This window comes from Macaca fascicularis, chromosome X, assembly GCF_037993035.2.
Source record: "Macaca fascicularis isolate 582-1 chromosome X, T2T-MFA8v1.1".
Classification (NCBI taxonomy): domain Eukaryota; kingdom Metazoa; phylum Chordata; class Mammalia; order Primates; family Cercopithecidae; genus Macaca; species Macaca fascicularis.
The window spans coordinates 20,080,153-20,103,212 of record NC_088395.1 but is presented as its reverse complement, the minus strand read 5'-3'; the positions used below and the strand labels follow the sequence as shown (position 1 = coordinate 20,103,212).

The 23,060-nt window shown below is 36.1% G+C and overlaps 1 protein-coding gene across 18 annotated transcripts in view; it reads left to right on the top strand.

Annotated features, from left to right (window-relative positions):
* The window catches only part of RPS6KA3 (ribosomal protein S6 kinase A3), a 116,651-nt gene that overhangs the window by 29,490 nt on the left and 64,101 nt on the right, over positions 1-23,060 (top strand). For 14 of the 18 annotated variants that reach the window (XM_005593147.3, XM_074029036.1, XM_045383535.3 and 11 more), the window contains one exon: positions 3,519-3,575. In XM_005593147.3, coding sequence (XP_005593204.1) covers positions 3,519-3,575 — 57 coding nt within the window. Of the gene's footprint in view, positions 1-2,824; positions 2,846-3,518; positions 3,576-19,434; positions 19,715-23,060 lie in introns of those variants that run through there. The other 4 variants (XM_045383540.3, XM_045383542.3, XM_074029042.1 and 1 more) reach the window with 2 other exon arrangements.

Genomic DNA, 23,060 nt, shown 5'->3' with positions numbered 1-23,060 from the left:
AGGATTTAATCAGAAAACTTGATATGTCAGCATTGTGTTGAGGGCATTCCAAAAATAATGCATTTGTGAATTGCATTAACATAAGTTTATTTTCTAGGACAAGGGAGGTAATATGACCTTTACTCTGCATTGGTCGTTTGAGGGTTGAAATGTTAATTACATACAATTCCATACACCACCCTTTAAGATGAATTGGAGTGTGCTCAGAGAAGAAGATAGTGATGAGTCTTATCTGTCTTAAAGAAATGTTTGAAGGAACTTATCTGGAAAAGACAAGAGTCAGGGTGGATTAGAGTCATAGCTATAGATTTACTTCCTGTGACTTTGCAGATAGAGTATGGGCAAGTTAGTCATCATTTATTAGTAATCCTCTTAAAGAGAATTTACAGCTGAGGAAAGTTGCTATATAATGAAAACTTTCATGTAGCAGGCAGTACTTTTTCAGAGATATTATAGTGCCTAGTGAGGTAGTACATTCTCGTCCTGGTAGTATTTAAGCGTAAGTAAGAACGGAGTAGAAAGAATTGAAACATACTATGTGTAGTAGGAACAGAAGACTTTTGAGATGCCTTACCAATTCAAAGATTTTTTAAATTCCAAGATCAGAAGGACTTTACAGAGTATGTTATCCTCATGAGGCTACCTCACCTTAGTAATGATGTGCATTGGTACAGCTCTTTAACATTTGTAAAGTTCTTTCTTCTGAATTATCTCGTTTTTGAGCCTGGTAATAATCCTTTGGGTAGACAGGACAAGTATCCTCATTTTGAACAGGTAAAGTAATAGGCTAAGAGAAAGTCTGAATTGCCTCAAATCATAAAGCTTATAAGCAGCAGCCTAGGGCTCTATCCTTGGTCTGCAAATTCCAAGTTTAGTGCTGTTTCTCCTGTACCAGTTTTCTTTAAAAGTAAGTTATAAGTTGTGATACTTGCTTTGCATACATTAAAAATTGCAAGGAACAGATGGTTCTTAAATTTTATTCCTATGAAAAACATACGTGTAGCTCAAGTTAGACTGAGGGTTCTAAACGCCACACAATGGGGAGTCATGGGGGCAAGTCTGTGTTACAGAAAGATAACTGTTTACAATTAATGAAAAACTGGTTTGGGCTGCTAGATGAATGATGGTGCCATTCATTAATATGGCAAATATAGGAGAGGGAACAGACTGGTGGGCCAGAGGTGAGGTAATTGAATTTTGGACGTAAGAAAACTAGCTGACAGTGATTGTTTACTAAGTGCCAGACACTGTGGTTAGAGTTTTATATCATTTAACTAATTTAGTCTTTACTACAACCCTCTGAAGATAAGACTTTTCAATCTTCATTTTCCATATGAAGAAACTGAAAAGCTTAGATTGTTTAAAGAACCTGTCCAAGGCTTCATAATTAATAGGGTAAGAATATGAATTTGAATCTCTGTGTCTGACAACAGAGCCACAGTTGTTAGGAGCTAGTTCTTTGGTACATTTGGATAAGAACAACCAGTAGTCAGTTGAATAAATGGTTGTCACTTTGAGGAAAAATAAATACTGTAGAGATACACGAGTGTCTTTATACCAAAGAAATGGGCAGTGTTATAGTCTTTGAACATTCCTTAGGAAAATAAAGATTTTATACTTGCCTCCCTATCTTTTCCTGAATTTTGGCACTGTTTCTGTGCTTCATAGTATTACATAGGCATTCCCTAATCTAGGAACATCTTCTATGAGTGGTGAAAATGAAAGGTGCCCTTTGTATAAGGTCAACAGACCTTCTAGGATAGGGGCTATGTTTTATTAACTTTTATCTTCAGCTCAGTGCCTAGAACATAGCTTGAATGAAATGAGATGAATGAATGGATGGATGGTAATAGGGATGAGAAGAACAAAGAGGGGAGTTCATATTTAGAGCAGCTGCCTCATGTGAAGTATGAGGTGATAGGTGGGCTGCCTTTTATTTCCCAGGTGATAATGCTCCAAAGGTGGTTAGCTTAGATCCTTGTATACTTGTTGAATTAATAGTCATGGCTACTCCTTTTTCCAGTGAGGGAATGAGAGAAGAAACTATGTGTTCCTGACTTCTGTTTTTGTGGTTTTTAAAAATTACACAAATAATACATATTCATTGTAGACACATTAGAATATTCAAATAAGCAAAAATAAACAATTTAAATTGTCTAAAATTCTACCACCCAGAGATAACCACTGTTAACATTTTGGTGTATATCCTTCCAGAGTTTTTCCCCATAAAAATATATACATTGAAATATGTATATATTTATTTAAAATGGGATCATTACAATCCATATCGTTTTGTAAACTGCTTTTTCACTTATTACATGTGACTGTCTTTCTATGTCAATGAATTTACATCTTTATCATCATTTTAATGACTGCATAGTATTCCATTATAAGGGTGTACCGTAATATATTTAACTAGTTCTCTATTGTTAGGAATTTAGGTTTTCAATTTGAAGTTCTTTTTGGAATAAAAGTTATGGTGAGCATTCTTGTATGTACATCTTTGTACACTTGTCTACTTTTTTAAAAAAAAGTAGAATCGATGAGACATTTCAAAATTTTATGTGTGGTATTTTGGTTTTTTTAAAATACAGACTCAGATTGCCTTCCTGAAAGGTTGTGCTGATTCACACTTTCTCCAGCAGTATGTCCAGAGTGCTCTCTCCCCCATACCCTCGTTAACACTGAGTGGTTTTTTGTTTTTGTTTTTGTTTTGTAAATCATTACCAATTTGAAAGGCAAAAGGTGTCTTTGGGTTAAATGCATTTCTTTGATGAGTACTAAGGCTGAACTCTTTTTTCCCTTATTGCTCATTTCTGTTGAGGTTCATCGTTTTTTCTTACAGGTTTGTAAAACAAAGCTCTTTATGTATTGAGGATACCATCCCTTTGTTATATGTTGCCTTTTTTTTGTAATCAGTTTGTCTTTTATCTTTTTTTGTGTCTGGCAGAAGTTTTAAACTTTTATAGATTCAAATGTCACTTTTTTCTTTATGATTTCAACCCTCCTTACCCCATGAGTATTGTTCACCTATATTCTAATAGTTGTATAATTTTATTTTTTCACATCTAAATGTTTAATCCATCTGGAATTTATTTTGATGTAGAGATTGGGCTTAATTTTCTCTGAAGTAATTAATCAGTTCCCTTGATTAATTATGAATGGAGTTGGAATTTAGAATGTGTTTTGCTATACACTGTTGTAAATAATGTTTGGTGAGGCTTAAATGAGACCATTTGTAATGCATTTAACTATTAAACTCAAGGGCTCACGTGGAAAGGTAATAATCATTTATTATATTTTTCCATGAAAAAATGTTTTTATAGTTTCAAATAATTAACTTTTGAAGCACATCCTGTTGCAAATTTAGCAACTGCATACTCATATGGTGGTTCTACTTCATTAGAGCCCTTTAGGGGTGAAAATCTTCCTCAGTTTTTGTTGTTGTCTGCCTTCATTTAACTTTAACTGATCTGAGGTCTGTTTTGGTAACTTTCTGCTTGCTGTGCTTTTCACAGAATGGACAACAAATTATGGATGAACCTATGGGAGAGGAGGAGATTAACCCACAAACTGTAAGTAAAATATTCTGTCCCAAAGGGTATAGATAAATGAAATACTGTAAAATTATTCTTATTTTTCAACTGAACAGAGTAATCATTTTACAGTATAAGAAACTTGTCGATCCTTTCACATTAACTTTACCAGACTACATTATTGAGTATGCCAGAGACCTTTCTAAAAACTGTACAATAAGAGTGATTTTAAGAGAATGATAAAACAGATTGCTTTATATTGTTGAAAGTTTTTCATTAGTGCCTAAAGCTTATGTTTTTTTGTTTCTTGGGGATTTTTTGAGATGGAGTTTTGCTCTTGTCACCTAGGCTGGAGTGCAGTGGTGCTATCTCAGCTCACTGCAACCTCAGCCTTCCGGGCTCACGGGATTCTTCTGTCTCAGCCTCCTGAGTAGCTGGAATTACAGGCACTCACCACCACACCTGGCTAATTTTTGAATTTTTATAATTTTAGTAGAGATGGGGTTTCACCAAGTTGGCCAGGCTGGTCTCGAACTCCTGACCTCAGATGATCTGCCCACCTCAATCCTCCCAAAGTGCTGTGATTACAGGTGTGAGCCACTGCACCTGGCCTAAAGCTTATGTTTTTAAATAACCAAATTGACTGTAAATTTGTTAAAGACAAAAATATAAAGGTCATACTTCACAGATATGTTTAACATAGAAAGTGGACATTCACCATTTCCTCATCTGTTTTTTTGTTGTTGTTCACTCCTGAATCCCCAGTAACTAAACCAATGTGCCTGGCACATAATGGACACTCATTAAATGTTACATAAATGAATTAATAAATTGTTCCCTACTACCACACACAGAATAACCATTGTCAACAGCTAAGTTATAGTCTTGATATTTTGTACATAAGGTAATTATTATTTATGTTTACAAAATACATATTCTGCAACTTGTTCTTTTTACTTAACATGTCTTGAACATCTTTGTATGACAATACATATAGAACTACCTCTTCTTTGTTTTTTTGTTTTGGGGGGGGTTTTGAGACAAGGTCTCTCTCCCTGTCACCCAGGCTTGAGTGCAGTGGTAGAGTCATGACTCACTGTAACCTCAAACTCCTGGGCTCAAGCAACCCTCCCACCTCAGCCTTCTTAGTAGCTAGGACTAGAGGCACATGCCACCACGCCCAGCTAATTTTTTTTTTTTAATGTTTGTGTTTGTTTTTTTTTTTTTTTTACAGATGGGGTCTTGCTATATTGCCCAGGCTGGTCTTGAACTCCTGGCCTCAGGCAATCCTCCCGCCTCAGCCTCCCAAAGCATTGGGATTACAGGTGTTAGCCGCCATGCCCAGCCAGATCTACCTCTTTTTAAAGTGGTTACACAGTTACAGTATTCTATTTTATGAATATCCTATATTTAATGTAATATTCCCCTATTTATTTTTGTGAATTTGTGTTTCAGTAGGATATAGTCTTAGAAAAGGATGTTCTTAAACCAAGGGTATAAACATTTAAATCTCAGTAGACATTTATCAAATTTTCCTTCAGAATTTCAGTATATGAGAATACCTGTTTGAGTATTGCCTACTCAACACTAGGTATTATCAGAAAATATTTTTAATTTGAGTGACTCTAGAAAAATAATACTTTCCCTTTTTTTTCTTTTTCTTTTTTTGAGACAGAGTCTCGCTCTGCTGCTCAGGCTGGAGTGCAGTGGTATGATCTCAGCTCACTGCAACTTCCGACTCCCAGGTTCAAGCCATTCTCCTGCCTCAGCCTCCCGAGTAGCTGGGATTACAGGCAACCGCCACCACGCCTGACTAATTTTTGCAATTTTAGTAGAGATGGGTTGCACAATGTTGGCCAAGCTGGCCTCGAACTCCTGACCTCAAGTGATCCACCCATCTTAGCCTCCCAAAGTGCTGGGATTACAGGCGTGAGCCACCATGCTTGGCTGACTTTCCCATTTTAATTTGCATCTCATTTGATTACTAGTGAGATTGAGTATCCATACATTATTGGCCTTTGTTATTTTATGTTTTGCTCAGTTTTATTTGGAGTTACTTGTTGTCTCCTTATTGGTCTGTACAATCTCTGTATATATTCTGGATATTAACTCCATGTCTATTATATATCTTGTAATATGTTTTTTTAAACATTGATTATGTGTCTTTCATTGTAGTATGTACGAAGTTTTTTTTGTTTTGTTTTGTTTTTTGTTTTGTTTTATTTTGTTTTTTTGAGAAGGAGTCTTGCTCTGTTGTCCAGGCTGGAGTGCAGTGGCATTACCTCAGCTCACTGCAACCTCTGCCTCCCGGGTTCAAGCAATTCTCCTGCCTCAGCCTCCTGAGTAGCTGGGATTACAGGCACGCGCCACCACACCTGGCTAATTTTTGTATTTGTGGTAGAGACAGGGCTTCACCACATTGGTCAGGCTGATCTCAAACTCCTGACCTTGTGATCCGCTTGCCTCAGCCTCCCAAAGTGCTGGGATTACAGGTGTGAGCCACTGCACCCAGCCAGAAGTTTTCATTTTTAAATGGTCACATCTGGCTTCTGGGTTTCATGCTTTGGTTAGAAAATCCTTCCCTCCACTAAGGTTATAAAAATAATCCTTTTACATTTTGATCTTTTATAGTTTTTTGGTGTTTTTTGTTTTGTTTTACATTTAGATCTGTGATCCACTTGGAATTTAGTACCTGGTATGAAGTAGAAATCTAACTTTTCTTTCCAGATAAATAGCCTTTTGTCCTAACCTCTATTTATTGAATAAATAAAATCTATTCTTTCCTACTCATTTGAGATACCTCTTTTATCATGTATAAAATTGCCTTATACTCCTTGTATCAGTTTCCTGCTTTGCCATAACAAATTACCACAAACTGGGTGGTTTAAAACAACAGATGGCTCTCGGGGAGGTTCCTTCCTTGCCTATTCCAGCTTCTGGTGTTTGCCAGCAGTCCTTGGCATTCCATGGCTTGTAGATACATCATTCCACTTTCTGCCTTGGGCATCAGATGATCTCCCTGTTCGTGTCTGTGTCCAAATTTCCCTCTTCTCCTAAGAGCACTAGTCATTGGATTGGGACCATCCCACTCCAATATGACTTCATCTTAATTACATCTGCAAAGACGCTGGTTTCAAATAAGGTCACATTCACCGTTACTGGGGATTACTTGAACATACCTATTTGGAGGGCACAATTCAACCCACAACCCCCCTGAATATTTTGACTTTACATACTTTCTCAATTACTGTCATTTTATTATATGTTTTTGTTAATGTGGTAAAGCAAAGCTTCCCACCTTTTTACTTTTGTAAAAAGTCTTATATGTAGTCTTATAAATATAGTCCTACATTTAATCTTCCAGATAAACTTTACAATCAGTTCATCAAGTACTTCTGAAAAATTTATTGGGATTTTTATGAGAATTGCCTTACATGTACAGATTAACATGAAAAATTACTTTAACAATATTGAGTCTTCACATTCAGGAACATTCATTTTTTCTGATTTTCTTTTACATTCTTTATCAAAATTTTATGGTTTCTTCGCTGGGCGTGGGGGCTTATGCCTGTAATCCCAGCACTTTAGGAGGCTGAGGCAAGAGGTTTGCTTGAACCCAGGAGTTCGAGACCACCCTGGGCAGCATAGCAAGTCCCTGTCTCTACTACAAATTAAAAAATAAGCCAAGCATGGTGGCATGTGCTGTGGTCCCAGCTACTTGGGAGGCTGAGGCAGAGAATCATTTGAACCCAGAAGTGTAAGGCCAAGGCTGCAGTGAGCTATGATCATGCCACTGCACTCCAGCCTGGGCAACAGAGTGAGACCCTGTCTGAAAAAAAAAAAGTTATAGTTTTTTACATATAGTTCTTGTACTTGTTTTTACAAGTTTGTTAAGGTAAGTTATGGGTATTTTATAGTTTTATAGTCTTTGTTATGTAGAAAGTGGGATTTTTTTTTCTGGTATGTTTTCCATCTGGTTATTGCATATATATATTTAAAATGTTAGGTGTTTCTGTATGTTTTTAGCATCTTAGGAGTGTTAACTTTTCAGAAATCAAACAAATTGTTATGAACATTATGTCAGTTGTGGAAGAATAAGATCAGTTTAACCTTCTGCTTAAAACACCTCCATAGTTTTATGGTTCCTTTAAACAAAAGCCCAACCTCCATAACATGACCTACCAGGCCCTGCATAATAAGGCTTTGCATACTTCTCTCCACATCCTCTCTAGCCGCACACGTCTACTCTCTACTGAAAGTCCAGTCACTCAAATGTATCAGCTTCTCTTTTGCTTACGGGCTTTCAAAGGCAATGTTCCTTGTCTCAGAATTCTTTTCCCTTACCACCATCCCCACTACTTAATTTCTGGTCATCTTTGTTTAGATATCATTTCAATTGAGATGTCTTCCCAATACAACTACCACTTCCACTTTCACCTTGAGTTAAGTGTTTTTCCTTTTTGCTGCCACAGGAGCCTATGCATACCCTAAATGGCAACACCATACCAGATTCCATTGCTTATTTGCTTGGTCTGTATTCCCTACTAAACTGTGAGTTGAATGAGGCAGTGACCAAGTCTGACTTATTCCTTGTTTTATGTCTGTGCCTAGTACCCAGTTGGTGTTCAGTAAGTATTTGTAGATTAAAGGGATGAATGGATTAAGTTTTAGCTAGCGTAGGGACCCAGGCATGGGGCCTAGTGCCCAGAGCTACCTTCAGATTCCTACCCTCTCCAAAACCATTTGAGGCAGTTTACTTCATTTATCTATAGTATATATATTTACATGTAAGCGAATGTAAAAACAGTCAGAAGGAAAACCTCCAAATTTTTTTATTCTCTGTAGTCTAAAAGCATTTTCCATTGTGATGTTATATGGTTTGTACTTTCTCCTACTCATGGCTTTAGTCGCATTTACATCTGCAAGAACCTGCATTCTAGAGACATGTCAGAAAGATGGAGGACTAAGATACTACCTGCAATGCATATGAGGCTGTTGAGCAGATCATTCCAGATTATACAAATTAGGCTTAGGTGTCAGATCAAAGCCTGGTATTTAATATTTATTACATGATATTAAATCCAAAAGATTGTCAAAATATTTATTAACCTTATAATTTAAAATTGTATTTGCCTTTTATATATAATTAGAAGTTTTCCTTTTGTCAACTAATAATTTACATAGGGAATGTTGAGATGTTGTATTATCTATTTGATGTGTTACAAATTACTCCAAACTTAGTGGCTTAGAACTACACACATTATCTCCCAGTTTCTGTGGACCAGCAATTTGGGCAGAGCTTAGCCACATCTTTTGGTTCAGAGGCTCTCTCAGACTTGAAATTAAGGTGTGGACCAGGGGTAGAGTTTCATCTGAAACTTGACTACGGAAGGATCTGCTTCTAAGCTCACATGGTTGCTGGCCCAGATTCCTGGTCCACCAAAACTGTGAGATAATAAATGTATGTATGGAGGTCATCAGCTGGTAGGCTTTCTTGCAGGTTCATTGGCCCCTTTTCCGTGGGCTAGAATGCAGAATGTAATGATAAGCCACTTTTGACTAGGACAGGACAGTAGAGAAGATGGATAATATGAGAAGAAATCTGGGTCCCTTAATACGTAATGATCTAGTGACACCTCTTCACCCAAAAGTATGCTCTTAAACTATGGACTGCTCTGTGAGAGAAAAAAAAAAAAAAGGCACTTACTTTGTTTGAGTTGTCGCATTTGGGGATCTTTTTCTTACAGTAGCTTAGTCCATATTCTAACTGCATCTAGTCATTCATTAACAAAGTAGTTCATGAATGTCTATTAGGTGCCAAGTACTCTGCTACATTCGGTGTTACAGAAGCATATAAGGGAAACGTGCAGCTTTACAAATGGCAAAATAAAGTTGTTTTTGTCCTCTTCTCCTCTGGGAAATTACCAACCAAAACAACAAGGAGAATAAGAAATCAGAATTTTGGTCTTTGAAATCAGAAGATAACTGTAACTTCAACCACAAGATATAAATATGAAAAGCAGATAGAAGAGTGGTAACAAGATGAAATTAATAGAGCGTAAGTGATTTTAGAGGAATATCCTAATGGTGAGCAAGTCTTATTCAAGGCCCCCAGAGCCTCAGAAGAGCTCAAAAATGGGGTCACCAGGTACTGTGGAACGTGGATGTATGGCATGGGGCTGAAAACAGAGATTGGTTGAATATTGATATAAAGAGTTTCTAGATCCTCTCTCCTCTGGAGACAGAAGGTATTTCACAGAGAAAACCAGAGAAGCTGTATACTTGGGCACCTTGGACACAGGAAGAAGTAGGGTAAGGCACTGGGCTGGAAACAGGGAGGTCAAGTGAAAACCTATTACTGAATGGTGACCTGGTCCCGTTCCAACCACTAGGACCATATCCTCCCGGAAGGAAGATGGGCGTTGTGACTGAAGAAATGTAAGATACTGTCCTTTGGGAGACCTTTAGTGTAAAGGCTGCCTAGTTGGCCAGTTAACCTATAAGAAAGCCTCCCCAGTTGACAAGCCACATAACTGCCAGGCCACTTCTTAGTGCCTCACTCTCAAATATTTATGGAAAGCCAAATATCACCAGTTATGTGAGGAAGTCTTCCAGTATAAAATAATGAGATCTTGGAGGAACAAACAATGCAGGGAAAAAGCAAGTTTAATTAGTGTCCTCTGAGTGTTGAGACAAAATTGATTCCCTAAGAAAAAGTAAATTGCCATAAAAAAGAAATCATAAAAGAAGAAACTCTTAGAAGTTAAAAATACAATAGGAATGTTTTGCATTTTAGTAGAACATTTACAAGCTAAAATTGAGGAAAACTCTCAAAAAGTAGAACAATAAGAGGTAGAAAGTAGGAAAGAAAAAGAAAGAAGAGCAATCTAATATCTAACTAATAGGAATTCCAGAAAGCGACAATAGAGGAAATGAAGGGGAAGAAAGCAGGAAAGAAATACCGTAAGAAACATATTTTTTGTTTTTTACATTTTAATATCTTTGAAATCAGAATGGTTGTTATAATTCATAGTGTGACATATATTAATTGACAGCATCTTTTCTTTCATAATGGTATAGTGATAATCATGCTTTTAGATTAAGTGGAATACTAAAATACCAAATTTAAAAAAAAAAAAAAAAAAACAGTTTTCCAAAATGAGGACCATGAGTCTCCAGATTACAACATCCCTCTGAAAGCCTATTAATGAGAGAAATTTTAAAAAGCCCTACTCTCAAGAAGGGTCATCTCTATGAAATATCAAAACACTAGGGATAAAGGGAAGACCCTAAGCTTTTAGAGATTTTTTAAATCCTATATAAAAGATTGGATAGAAGAATATTAGACTTTTCAGCATTGGAAGTTAGAAAACAAGGAGCAATGCCTTTAAAATGCTTAGTGAAAATGGTTTTCAGCCAAGATATTTTCAGATATGAACCTATTTTAGGAAGTTGCTGGAAAATGGGCTCTGCCAACACTAGGGGGTTATTAACTAAGTAAGAGAGACATGGGATTCGGCAAACAAAAGATCCAGTACTGCAAGCATGATGAAAGTTTTTTCCCATTATGATGATTAAAGGAAGCTTCAGAAGACTAGTTCATGCAGGAAGCTTAGAGAGTACTCAGTCCAGATTGAAGTAGACAGATAATTTCAAGAATGCTGCCTCCAGGAATAGGATTGGGGGAAGAGGTGGGGGAATAGAAGTGATGAATCTAAATAGGCTTGAGTATTGAAAATTCACTTGAGAGGCTGTTGCAGAGTAGGAAGAATTTGAAATAGGTACAAAGAAAATAAAAGCAAATTTAAAAACAAAGCAACTGCAAACTTAAGGAAAAATAAAAATTGCACACAAGAGATGTAACTAAAGTATATTCTTTACCTAGGCAGTGAGCAGTGTTTACATAGTCATAATAATTGTAAAGACTAAATATTGGTTTAACCAAAATCTGTGATATGAGTGCCGAGTCATCTGTAATAGGATGTCTAAAGGTAATATCTGAAATTGATGAATCAAGAGAAAGTATTATAAAATTATTATTTATCATATAAAGGCAAATACCAGAGGGAACAATGAAAAGAACTGAAAGGGTACCAAGAGCATAGAATACTGCTGCTTTCTCATTACAAGCCTTGAAATACTTTTTGACACTTTAGCCTTTGATAAAAATTTAAGTGAAATTTAAAAAGTAGTTGTAACTGGTGTGATCAGGCAAAAATTCACAGAAGGCATGAAATTTAACCTGAGTCTTAAAAAATAGGTACAGGATTTTTGAGAAGTAAATGTCAACATTTGGGTAAATGCACTTTTATGGGAAAATGGTGTAAACAAAAGTCAAAGGGAGGAAAAGTGAGATGTGTTGGAGATAGCTAAATCAGTTTGACTAAAAGGATGGTCATAAAGGACAGCCTGATTTCTCCTGAACGTTAAATACCGTCACTCAGACCTTCTTAGTGTATGGAGTTAATCCTGTGATGTCTCTTGAACATATCCCCTAGGTTTCTATTTGTGATAGAGCCATTCTGTTCTGGCTGGATTTTTCTGTTCTTCACACACTTAATCTCTTCTCTTGCCCTTTGTTCTTTGTCCTGCTGTCTGCCTGTCTCCCATATCTTAGATCTACTTCTTATGTATGTATGTATGTATGTGTGTGTGTGTATTTATTTATTTATTTATTTATTTTGGAAACAGGGTCTCACTCTGTCACTGAGGCTGGAGTGCAGTGGCTCACTGCAACCTCCGCCTCCCAGGTTCGAGCAATTCTCCTGCCTCAGCTTCCCAAGTAGCTAGGATCACAGGCACATGCCACCACACTCAGCTAATTTTTGTATTTTAGAGAATGGGGTTTTACTGTGTTGATCAGGCTGGTCTCGAACTCCTGACCTCAAGTGATCCACCTGCCTCAGCCTCCCAAAGTGCTGGGATTACAAGCATGAGCCACTCTACTTGGCCCTACTTCTTTTCCATCTTCTGCCATTTTAATGCTGTTATCCTTTCTTCTGGCTCTCTGAAGTTTCAACCCTTTCCTGTCTTTATTTAACTGAAGTAAAAACTTTTACTTCACACAAAGCTGCCTTAAAACTTGCATTTGAGCATCCAAAATGATCCTTAACAGCCATGTTAACAGCACACCATTGCACACCTATTACAGTCATCATGGTTCAAACACAGAGAAGCCCCAGCAGAGTAGACAGTAGGCAGTGAATTACTCACTCAACACAGGAAAATACAATAGAGTGCTCATTGGCAGGGAAAATTTGTACCATGGTATATTAATAACACTTATTGACTGATTGTGTATTGTCTGCCGTTCTAACTCTCATTGGTTGAGAGTGTATTTGAGCACTCAGAGCTTGAGGGAAAATACCCTAGTAGATTTAAGTATATGCCACTTAGGAAAATATTTCTGAGATAAATAGCAGTATAATTAGCACTGCATGGTGGAATTAAATAGAGTGTGTATACACCAGGAAAATTTCCAAGCACAAGCAAAGGTTTCCTTTTGCTACATTTTTGGCTCTCTTTCAGGGCTATTTTTTCACTTCCTAGTGTCCTGTTCCTCCACCCCTAAGAGCTTAAAAAAAAAAAAAAAAAAAAAACCCTCCCTTTTTTATCATGGCTTGCCTGCCTCGTATGATGCCTCTGACCCAAAATTGCTTCTCTTCTGTTCTGGTGTATTCATCACAATACCCATTCCTTCAGTTTGAGTGATCTCATCCATATTTTGTAAGAAAGCAAAGTGACTTAATTATGTTCAAGTATGAAGGGTTGGTTGGTTGAGTCAACCTGAAATACTGGCATATGGAAAGTTGTAACCCCTTTACCTAAATGAGTATTTTAATTTAACTATTTTAGACAAGCATGACTAAGTAAAAAGAACTTAAGGCTAAGCAAGAAAAAGAAATGTGTGGACAGGGAGAGAAGCAATACCACCTAGGGCATTTTGTGACTTAACTGCAAAATTCAGACCTGGGGCTATGGTGCTGCTGCCTCTCACCCTCTCTTCATGCCCACAGGAGATTCTGTGAGTGAAACATAGCATGCTTTCCATTTAGACAGGACTTTGAAAGTGCTCTAGGAAATCCTGCTCAGTGCTCTAGGAAGTCACTACCATTTGTTTCAAGTTGATCATCTTCATGAAACTTGTTTCCCATCTCTGGTTTAAAACCGTAAGCTCTTACCACTTTATAACACTGTCTGTTGATGGATGTGTGCTTAAAAAAATTAACTGTCCTACACTTAGATGGAAATCCTTATAAATTAAATCTTTTAGTGTCTGAGAAAAGGAATGATCCACACACAAAAATGTATCCAGTGGAATCAATTAAGAGCATGTTAATTTTAAGTTTTTATCATATGGGTCAATTTTTTTTTTCAACAGGGTTCACTCACCATGGGGTCATGAGGATGGTTAATAATTGGGTTTAATCATGGTTGGGGTTTTGCCAGACAGGTGTTATGTATGGTGTAGAAAAGTTTTCAGGAGCTCTGCCACGGTCCCCATACTCAACCCTCTTCCTTTAGGGTCTGATGAAAAGGTTTAGCACCTCCTGTTTTTTAACCTAAGTCAGCCACCAACCATTCATGTGCACTCTCCTTCCCCACACCAAATTACCTGGTTATGCTTCCACCAACATCATGACCATTTCGACATCCAAACTATAAGAACTTGGGCAGCAGATTATTTAACTTCTCTTTAAGCCTTAGTCTGTTCATCCAGTGTGGATAATAGTTCCCACCTCATTGGTGAGCATCAGCTGAGATAATTTCATGTAAAGCACAGTGCCTAGAATATAGTAGTATCTTAAACGTTATTATACTTGAAAGAAAACTTTATTAATAAATAAGAGAACTCAAAACAACTAAGGACTCAGTGAAGGAAACTAGAAAAAAAGAACTACAAAGTAAACCTATAAAAAGTAAGAGGAAGGAATTAAATATAATTTCAAAAATCAGCGAATTAGAAAACAAGGGAAAACACACAAAAGCAAATCCACAACATTAGGAAAGCAAAACAGGATATAAGCACAGATAGGAAGGAGATTAAAACATCATAACAACCCAAATATTTACAGATTAAATGATATAATGTCTGAGATTTGCTTCAAAATAATTAACTACAGGAGTTGGGGAAGTGAGCATATGAAACAAGATTGGCTATGAGTTGAAAATTATTAAACTTAGGTGATGAGCACATGAAGGCTATACTATTCTGTCTGCTTTTGCATCTGGTTGAAATTTTCCTTAGGTTTAATTTCAAAAACTTAATAGAATACTAACTGTAACAGTATACTAATATGAAAGTTGGTGAAATGTATGGTGTTTTAGGAACATCTAAATTTGAGAAGGGAGAGAGAAGCAGTATACCAATAGCCTTGGGAGAAGTTGAAATCATAAAAAATTAGCACTACCACACTTTCTGTCCCCGGTTATAGTGCCAAGCTCAGTGATTTCTTAAGAGAAAAATCTTCGAAACTTTCAAGAAATAGATCACTCTGTGGTCTTTAAGTTGTCCCAAAACATAGGAAAAAATCTGCCTTGCCTTCTAGTTTGTTTTATAGAATTAGCATAGCCCCAAAAATGAGATAGCGTAGAAAAGGAAACCATGTGCCAATTTAATTCATGAATATAAATGCAAAAATCCTAAATATTTACAAATTAAGTATAGAATTATATTAAAACAATGGATTTTTTCCTGGAAATACAAGCATAGGTCAATATTAAGAAATTTATTTGTCTAAGTTATCAGTAAATCAAAGGAGGAAAAATTAAGTGACAGTGTTAATAGATAAAAAGACATTACACAAAACTTAACACTCATTCCTCTTTTGGTAAAGACTTTATATATCTAAGACCAAATATTCACATTATGTCTGGATGAATTAGTGAGTATATCTCCAAGTCAGGATCAAGGTAGCATTTACTACTGCTTACTTTAAGCTCTGTAGACTATGGGAAGTTTGGAGTTTGTTCTGTGATGGGAAGCCATTGAAGAATTTGAGGTAGGGGCATAAATTAGTCTGATTTCTGTTTTTTTTTGAGACGGAGTCTCACGCTGTTGCCCAGGCTGGAGTGCAGTGGCGCGATCTCGGCTCACTGCAAGCTCCGCCTCCTGGGTTCACGCCATTCTCCTGCCTCAGCCTCCTGAGTAGCTATGACTACAGGCGCCCGCCACCGCGCCCGGCTAATTTTTTGTATTTTTAGTAGAGACGGGGTTTCACTGTGGTCTCGATCTCCTGACCTTGTGATCCGCCCGCCTCGGCCTCCCAAAGTGCTGGGATTACAGGCTTGAGCCACCGCGCCCGGCCTTGATTTCTGTTTTAAGATGATTCTGGCTGCTGTGAAGATAAAGGATTGCACAGGGAAAATTTAGAAGCAGAGAAACCAGTTTTATGACAATAGATGATAGTTTGTACTGGGAATGGCAGAGGAAATAGAAATAGACAGATTTGAGGTTTATTTTTGAGATAAAATTAGAATTTGTTGAGGGATTAAATATGAAAGGAAGGAAATTAGATAAGAAAGAAAAGGCCAAAAAGGACTCATAGGTTTTTGAGAAAGGTAATAATGTCATTGCCTAAAATGAGGAAGATTCGTTTCCCATTACACTTGAAATAAAATACAAACCCAAATTTCTTGGGTCTAAGGCCTCACTTAATATGGCCCTAAGCTACCTCTTCATTTCCTTACCCTTTGCTTGATGTTCATCGCATTCTAGCCACTGTGGCCTTTCCTTCGTGTCTTGAATTCATTAAGCTCATTCCTATCTCTGTGCTTTGGCATTTGCTGTTCATTCTGTTTGAGGACTCTACCCTATGAGTCAGCAAACTTTGTGTATAACGGGCCAGATAGTAAATAAATATCTTAAACTTTGTAGGCCATATGATCTCTCTTGCAAATACTCAACTCAGCGGTAGCCATTGTAGGGCAAACACAGTTGAAGATAATATTTAAACAGAGATGGACATGGGCAGATTTGGCCCTTAGGCTGGCCAGGCCTGGCTATAGTTTGCCCCTGCCCAAGGTCTTGATGTGGTTCCCTCCTTATTATTCAGGTTCTTCCTGGAGGACAACGTGCCAAATAAGTTAGGATCAAAAACCTTAATGCCGCATACTCTTGAATATACAGTTCTACTTCTAGAAATTATTTCTAAATGTGAATGTGTACAAATGATGGGACAGCACCATGGTGTAGATCAAAGACCCAACAACAGGAGATTTGTATAATCGAATTTTCAACAGTTATTAATAATGCATTGAGGAATAGAGAACAGGGGTCAGCAAACTACACTCATGGGCCTGTCACCTGTTTCTGTAAAAGATGTTTTATTGGAACACAGCCTTACCCATTCGTTTTCTCACTGCACTGACAGAGTTGACAGAAACCGTATGTCCTGCAATGCTGAAAATATTTACTATCTGTCCCTTTACGGAAAAAGTGATACTATGTGTAGTATGGTTCATATATGTGCATAGAAAAGACTGGAAAGAAAAATCACCAAAATAGTGATTTTTTAAATTTTTTCCCTTTTTGTTTATTATCTAAGTTTTCAATAATGGGCATCCATTATTTTTATAATAGTTACTTTTTAAATAATAAGGTAAATGATTAAATCAATAAAATGTTTAAAACAAAAATTTAGTAAGATAAATTTTAAGAAATTTTAAAGTTAGAGATGGAAAAAAAGAACAGTATCTAGTTTCATGTGCACAACCACACAAGTAGCATCCATTTCAGATTTCAGCATATGATACTTATTAAGGAAGCCATTTATTTGAGATCTTATGTGTGATATTTGGTGTTAATCTCAAGATTAATCTGGGCAATGGGATGTGCTTAAACAGTAATAAATACCATAAGAGATGTACTAAAGGACTTTTAAGAGCTCACATTCTGGTTAGGAGATAGATAACACCTGAATAAAGCAGTTGCTCATTGATGAATTGTAATGTGATTATAAGGAATTCCAATCACATCAGCTAGTCTTTTAACTTTGTTTTCAGTGCCTTTTGATATAAAGACCTTTTAAACTTTTATAATCAAATCTGTATTAATACTTTCCCTTATGGTATCTGCATTCTCCAAATAGGTAGCCATATATCCTAACATCTCCCTCTGATGTACAGTGCCACATTCTTTTCTGTCACTCTATTTGTGTTTTATAGTAGTACCACACTGTTTTAATTAAGGTATCATTTCAACTTGGAGACTTATTTCAGATTTTGGTGTCTGAAATATTGCTTCATTTCTTAGTGCTAATTATTAAAAAGCATAACACACAGCAAAATGTGAATTATTAACCTGAGCACTAGTAGTAATTAAAGCCAATTTTCACTAATCCTTTACGTTTAAAAAAGGGTATTTGGTTGCTCGTGTTTAAAAATATTACTTGAATAAAGTCAGTGACTGCTACTTACAGAGATATCCTACTTCATTAGTTGTGCAGTAAACATGATGCTTTTTCCTGACATAGTCTCAAGAGCCACCTCATGTTCAGACTGCCATTCTGTGTTAGGTGGTTGTCCTTGCCTTGCTGCCCTTTTGGAGTGTTGTAAGGAGTCTTAAGTAATTCCTTTTGGGAGATGGGAGAGTTCCTAAGTGCCTGCCTTGCTGAAAAACTGAAGCATGCGTTTTTAAACAAGAAGAGTGCACAATTTTCCAGGCAGAATTCAAAGTTCTATCTTAGGTATTTATTTGGGTCCCTGTTGCTGCTAATGTATTTGGTTATATAAGATAATTTTTTAAATTGAGCAAGGTTTTTTTTTTTAGTTACTCTTCAACTTCCATTAGGTCATTTATAGAACATTTTCATAAAAATTTGATAGAGGAGGAAGAGTCCTGGCTTTTCATGTAGGATCTGTAGCACATAATGGGCTCTCTAATGTTTGCTCAGTAAGTGGGTACTAAACTGAACTCCCATTATAGATAGCTCTATCATCAAATATGGGCCTATCTTGACCACAGTTTCTTTATCCAGAAAGTGAGCCGATTATTCTTGGTACTTTCTAGAGCATCTTCAGGTTTTGAAAATTCCATGATTTTATTAAATTCTTACAGGCTGTGTAGATTAACCCTTGAGGTTTTTGTTGGTTCCACATAGATTAAATGTTCATTAAGTAGAGCATTATCCCACAACTCTTGAAGCTGCTGTTCTTTGGTTGTTTTAAATGCCACTATTACAGTGATTATGTTCTGAATGTTGGCATACTTGTCATTTTCCAAAGCAAAAATACCTTAGAAAAATTTCTATAAGGTATTACAGTATGAAATGAAATGGAGTGAGGGATTATATGGTAGCTTGACCCCTCCTTCTTTTCCAAGATGGCTTCTTAAGTGTTCCATTTTGCTAATAACCCAAGGATTGGACTTCTTTTTTTTTTTTAACTTATATTTTATCAACTAGGAATATGAGTTTTAACTATGGGCCTTTAAGTCTTGAATCTGGTTGATAATTAATGCTTATGACTAACATAAATTCAAAAGTAATTTACTTTCATTTAAGACAGGTCGCATTTGTCCTTACATCACAATTTTAAAAGTTTCTTGCCTGTGGTCTTCATTTTTTACCTGTAGTTATGAAACTCTTCCTCATTGACAGGGAACACCCATGACATGCCTGTGTATAACCTTAAAATTGTCTTGAGACCACGGCTTGAGTGTGTGTGTAAACACACTGCAAAGGGTCAAATTCCACTTGTGCATCAGTTTAGCAACTTTCAGTAGTGGCAACTAGTTTCAGTTGTTTTAAAGGGTCATATAGTTAAGAAATTCTGGCATTTCTCAGGATTCTAAAATAACGTTTGTTTCACTGGTTGTGAAAATTGTCCGGATTGCTGGGAACTAGGAGAAAAGAACATTTCAACAGGATTTGGCTATCAGCAAATCTGTTTTGATTTCCTGTTCTGGCCTCCCTACCTATCCAGCTACATTAGTGCCCCTGTCGGCAGGTTTCTTCTTTCTTTTACCACAGGAAAATTGTCCGGCCTCTTTTTCTAGCATTTTCAGGACCCGCCTGACAGGAAATTTTCTAATTGCCGGAACAGCTGGTAGGAGAAAACTTTGCAGGGGCTTGGCCTTCCCTTTCTAACTTAAGTTTTACCGTCAGAAATTCTTTTATCACCATCATGGTTTCGTAGCCATGTTTAAATTTTTGTCTTTTCGTGTTCGCTCTATACAGGTAAGCTCTGTTCACCTTCTTTTAAAGAATAAAATGTTTTAGTTGGAGCTAACTATAATTATAGTAATTATTTTATATGTTCTTTAAAGCAACTTTTCAAAATTCAAAACCAGTTTTGATAGAACGTTTAAAGGATAATATCTCTGTTTACTAAAAGTAAGCCAGTTATGTATATTATACATTTCAACTCTGTATATTTTGTCAACTTACTTTCATATTGGGTTTTTGTTTGTTTGTTTAGTGCTAGAGTAATTTTTATCTTGCTAGTGTTTGTAATTTTTTATAGTAAAACAAATGACTAATTCTCAAAATTAAACCAGGCATAAACAGAATTGCAAATTTGCTAATATTTAGGAGATTACTATAATGAAAACAACTTTAGTGGGTAGGAGAGTATGTTATTTTAAGCAGTCAATAACTTAAAATCACATTTTGGTGGAAATTGGTTCCTGTAAAAACATGGAAGTTTTTAAGCGACTCCATATTTAAATAACTTTAAGCAAGTAATTTTATCTGATTTAGAGTAGGAACAATTTTCAAAGAATTATTCTGTTAAAATGGGCTTAGTGGATGTTAATTTGCAATATATTTAATCTATAATCCTGCCAAAATCAACTTGATATTTTGCCATGAGAATTGTACTATCCAGCAGCTCTTTAAAGAGAATTAAATTTGCTGATCGGGATTCCAGATTGGGAGAAAACTCTGCTCTTTGTGGCAGTGATTAGAAATGTTAATCTGGAGAACCAGCTTGCTGTTTTCTCAAACATGGATAAAAGGAGCTGACTTATAAGAACTTAAAGCTCTCTTAAAGAATTTGGTTAAATGAAAAATGTTGAATTTATTTATCATTCCATAGCAAATGAAGTGAATCGAATTCAGTCAGATTGTAATCTAGAATATTTTAATACGTAGTTTCACACCATGGCTTGAATAACCAGCCTAATTTTGTGTCACAACAAAATAATTTTTATGTATCTTGATCATCTACAAAGAGGTTAACATATCTTTTTAAAATAAAACTACATATTATAGAACTATAGGTATCTATATAAAGGGTGATAGTTTAATTTAGAATGACATTTAAGGGACAAATAAAGTGTGCATTTTTCATTTGTAAGCTCTTTTTTATGGTACAACAAAAAATGGTTACACATCCATAGTTAGAACTGATTTTTACCAAGAAACATTTAAATATTTTACTTCAAGCTTCAATAATATTTTCTGGCATTCAAAACAATTTAGAAAATACAAATGCCTCAAGAACACACTTCCTGACTCAAGGGAGGGGAGGAAAAAGGAAATTATGTATACAAGGCAGGGCATAATGCCAAACGTTGAATCATTCTTTGAAATCAGTTAATATCTCTCAGTTTGTTTTCTTAGTTAGCATGTTACAATATTAGGTTTTTGATAATTCAAATAGCATTAATTTCAGTTTCTTTAATCCTTTTTACATTTTAAGATCAAAATGATATTTTTCTCTTACAACTTGAAAAGGAAACATTAGATTATTTTTTTCCCCACTAAAGAGTGGACCTTAAAGACCATTGAGGTGTAAACCTAAGGACCTTTTGTTGGTCCTGGGAAACAAACTGGGTGGCTTTCTGTATGACTGAGGGATACCAAAAGATCTACCTGCCCATAAATTTTCTCCTCATTTTTCCATGATGTCCAAAATGACACTCTTTACAGAATTTCTAAAATTATATGTTTCAACTGAACTGACTTCGTTTTATCCATCGGGGTCATATCTCAACAAATATTTAATAATAAATCTTTGAGATCCAGGTAAATTGTCTTAGTATCTCTAACACCTAGTACAATACGTGGCCCATAATTTGAATGGCCTTCCAATGAAAAGGAATGGTCCTAACAGAATATGTCATAGATCAGAAACATTTTCACTGGGACCAGGCGTTCAGGAAAAAGCAAAAGCAGGAGAGCCACCTGAGTTTTAGTTCTCTCTCTGACCTCACTCTTCTCTATGTCTCTTTCATACTCTCTGATTTAAACTCTAGTGTCCAGGTGTGCTCCCACTCTGGCCTTTGTACTGGCTCATCCCTCTCCTAGGAATGCTTTTCCCCCAGGTGCTTGACTTTCTCACCTTCCTCAGGTCTTTCTCAAATAGCATCTTCTTAATAAAGCCTGCCCTGACTACTTTATTGAAAATTACAATCCCCCCTTTCCATGTCTGCTATTCTCATCCCTTTACTCAACTCAGTATCTTTTCTTCGTAGTATTTATCATGTTCTAACCTTTATTTACCTATTATTATTATTATTATTATTATTATTATTATTATTTGGTCTGTTGTCAAAAAGGCAAAGTTTTTGGTCCGTTTGACTTACTGTATATCCCAGCTCCTAGAAGAGTACCTAGCATGTATCGGGTGCTCAAAAATAAATATTTAAATGGATGGAAGAATGAATTAGTGAATTCCCGTACATAGCTTAAGGGTATTGAACACCTAGGCTGAGGGAGGTGGCAAATGTCTGAAAGGGGTGGAAATGTAGGAAGAATGAAACAGGGCGTGATGTAGATCTGCTGCCATCCTCAAAATTTTGCCTACAGTCAGACTTTTGCTTATCAAATCAAAATAGTCTATGTAAAAATAATAACATGGAATTTATTATTACTGTTTTTAAATGCACAAAGTTAGTTTTTTGTGGTAGTGAATGGACAGATACCCATTTATCATTTAAAAAACAGTTGTGCCAGAGAATGTAAAAATATGTGAGCCTCACAGAATAATTAGAGTGTATATAATTTATGTCTCTGTTCCAGTTTATTAACATAATTTTTTCCATAAAACTATTAATATAGCTGCTTTACCATGTATAGGCAAAAACACAGTTTTATAAAATGTCAAGTCAAATTATAATTTTATGTTTTCATGTGACAGATTTATTTCAGTAACAGGTGATTTAGTGACATAAGATATGTTTGTCACATGCACATGTCAGTCTGTTCTTGGCTTATCACTGCCCTTGGAAATCTGATATTCCTTTCTGCATCCATCTCATTAGATTCCAAGTATGAGCTAGAAAAGTACATTGTTGCTTTCCTACCTGTTGTCCAAGATTGCCCAAGCATTAGTATTATGTCCTGGTTGAACCTTAGATTCATTTCTAAAATAGTCATGGTCCTATGACCTGGTGACATTAAGTACAATCTGGGCATCGAGATCTCAACCCAGGATATTTTGCCTATTATACTACTGTAATTTTGCATATATGTAAAGTAGATAGAAAATAGTTTGCTGGTGTGATTAGTGAAAATTTAGGTCTTATGAAATTTAAACTTGGAACAGAAAAGCGTGTTCAGGATAAAACAGTGGCAGGTT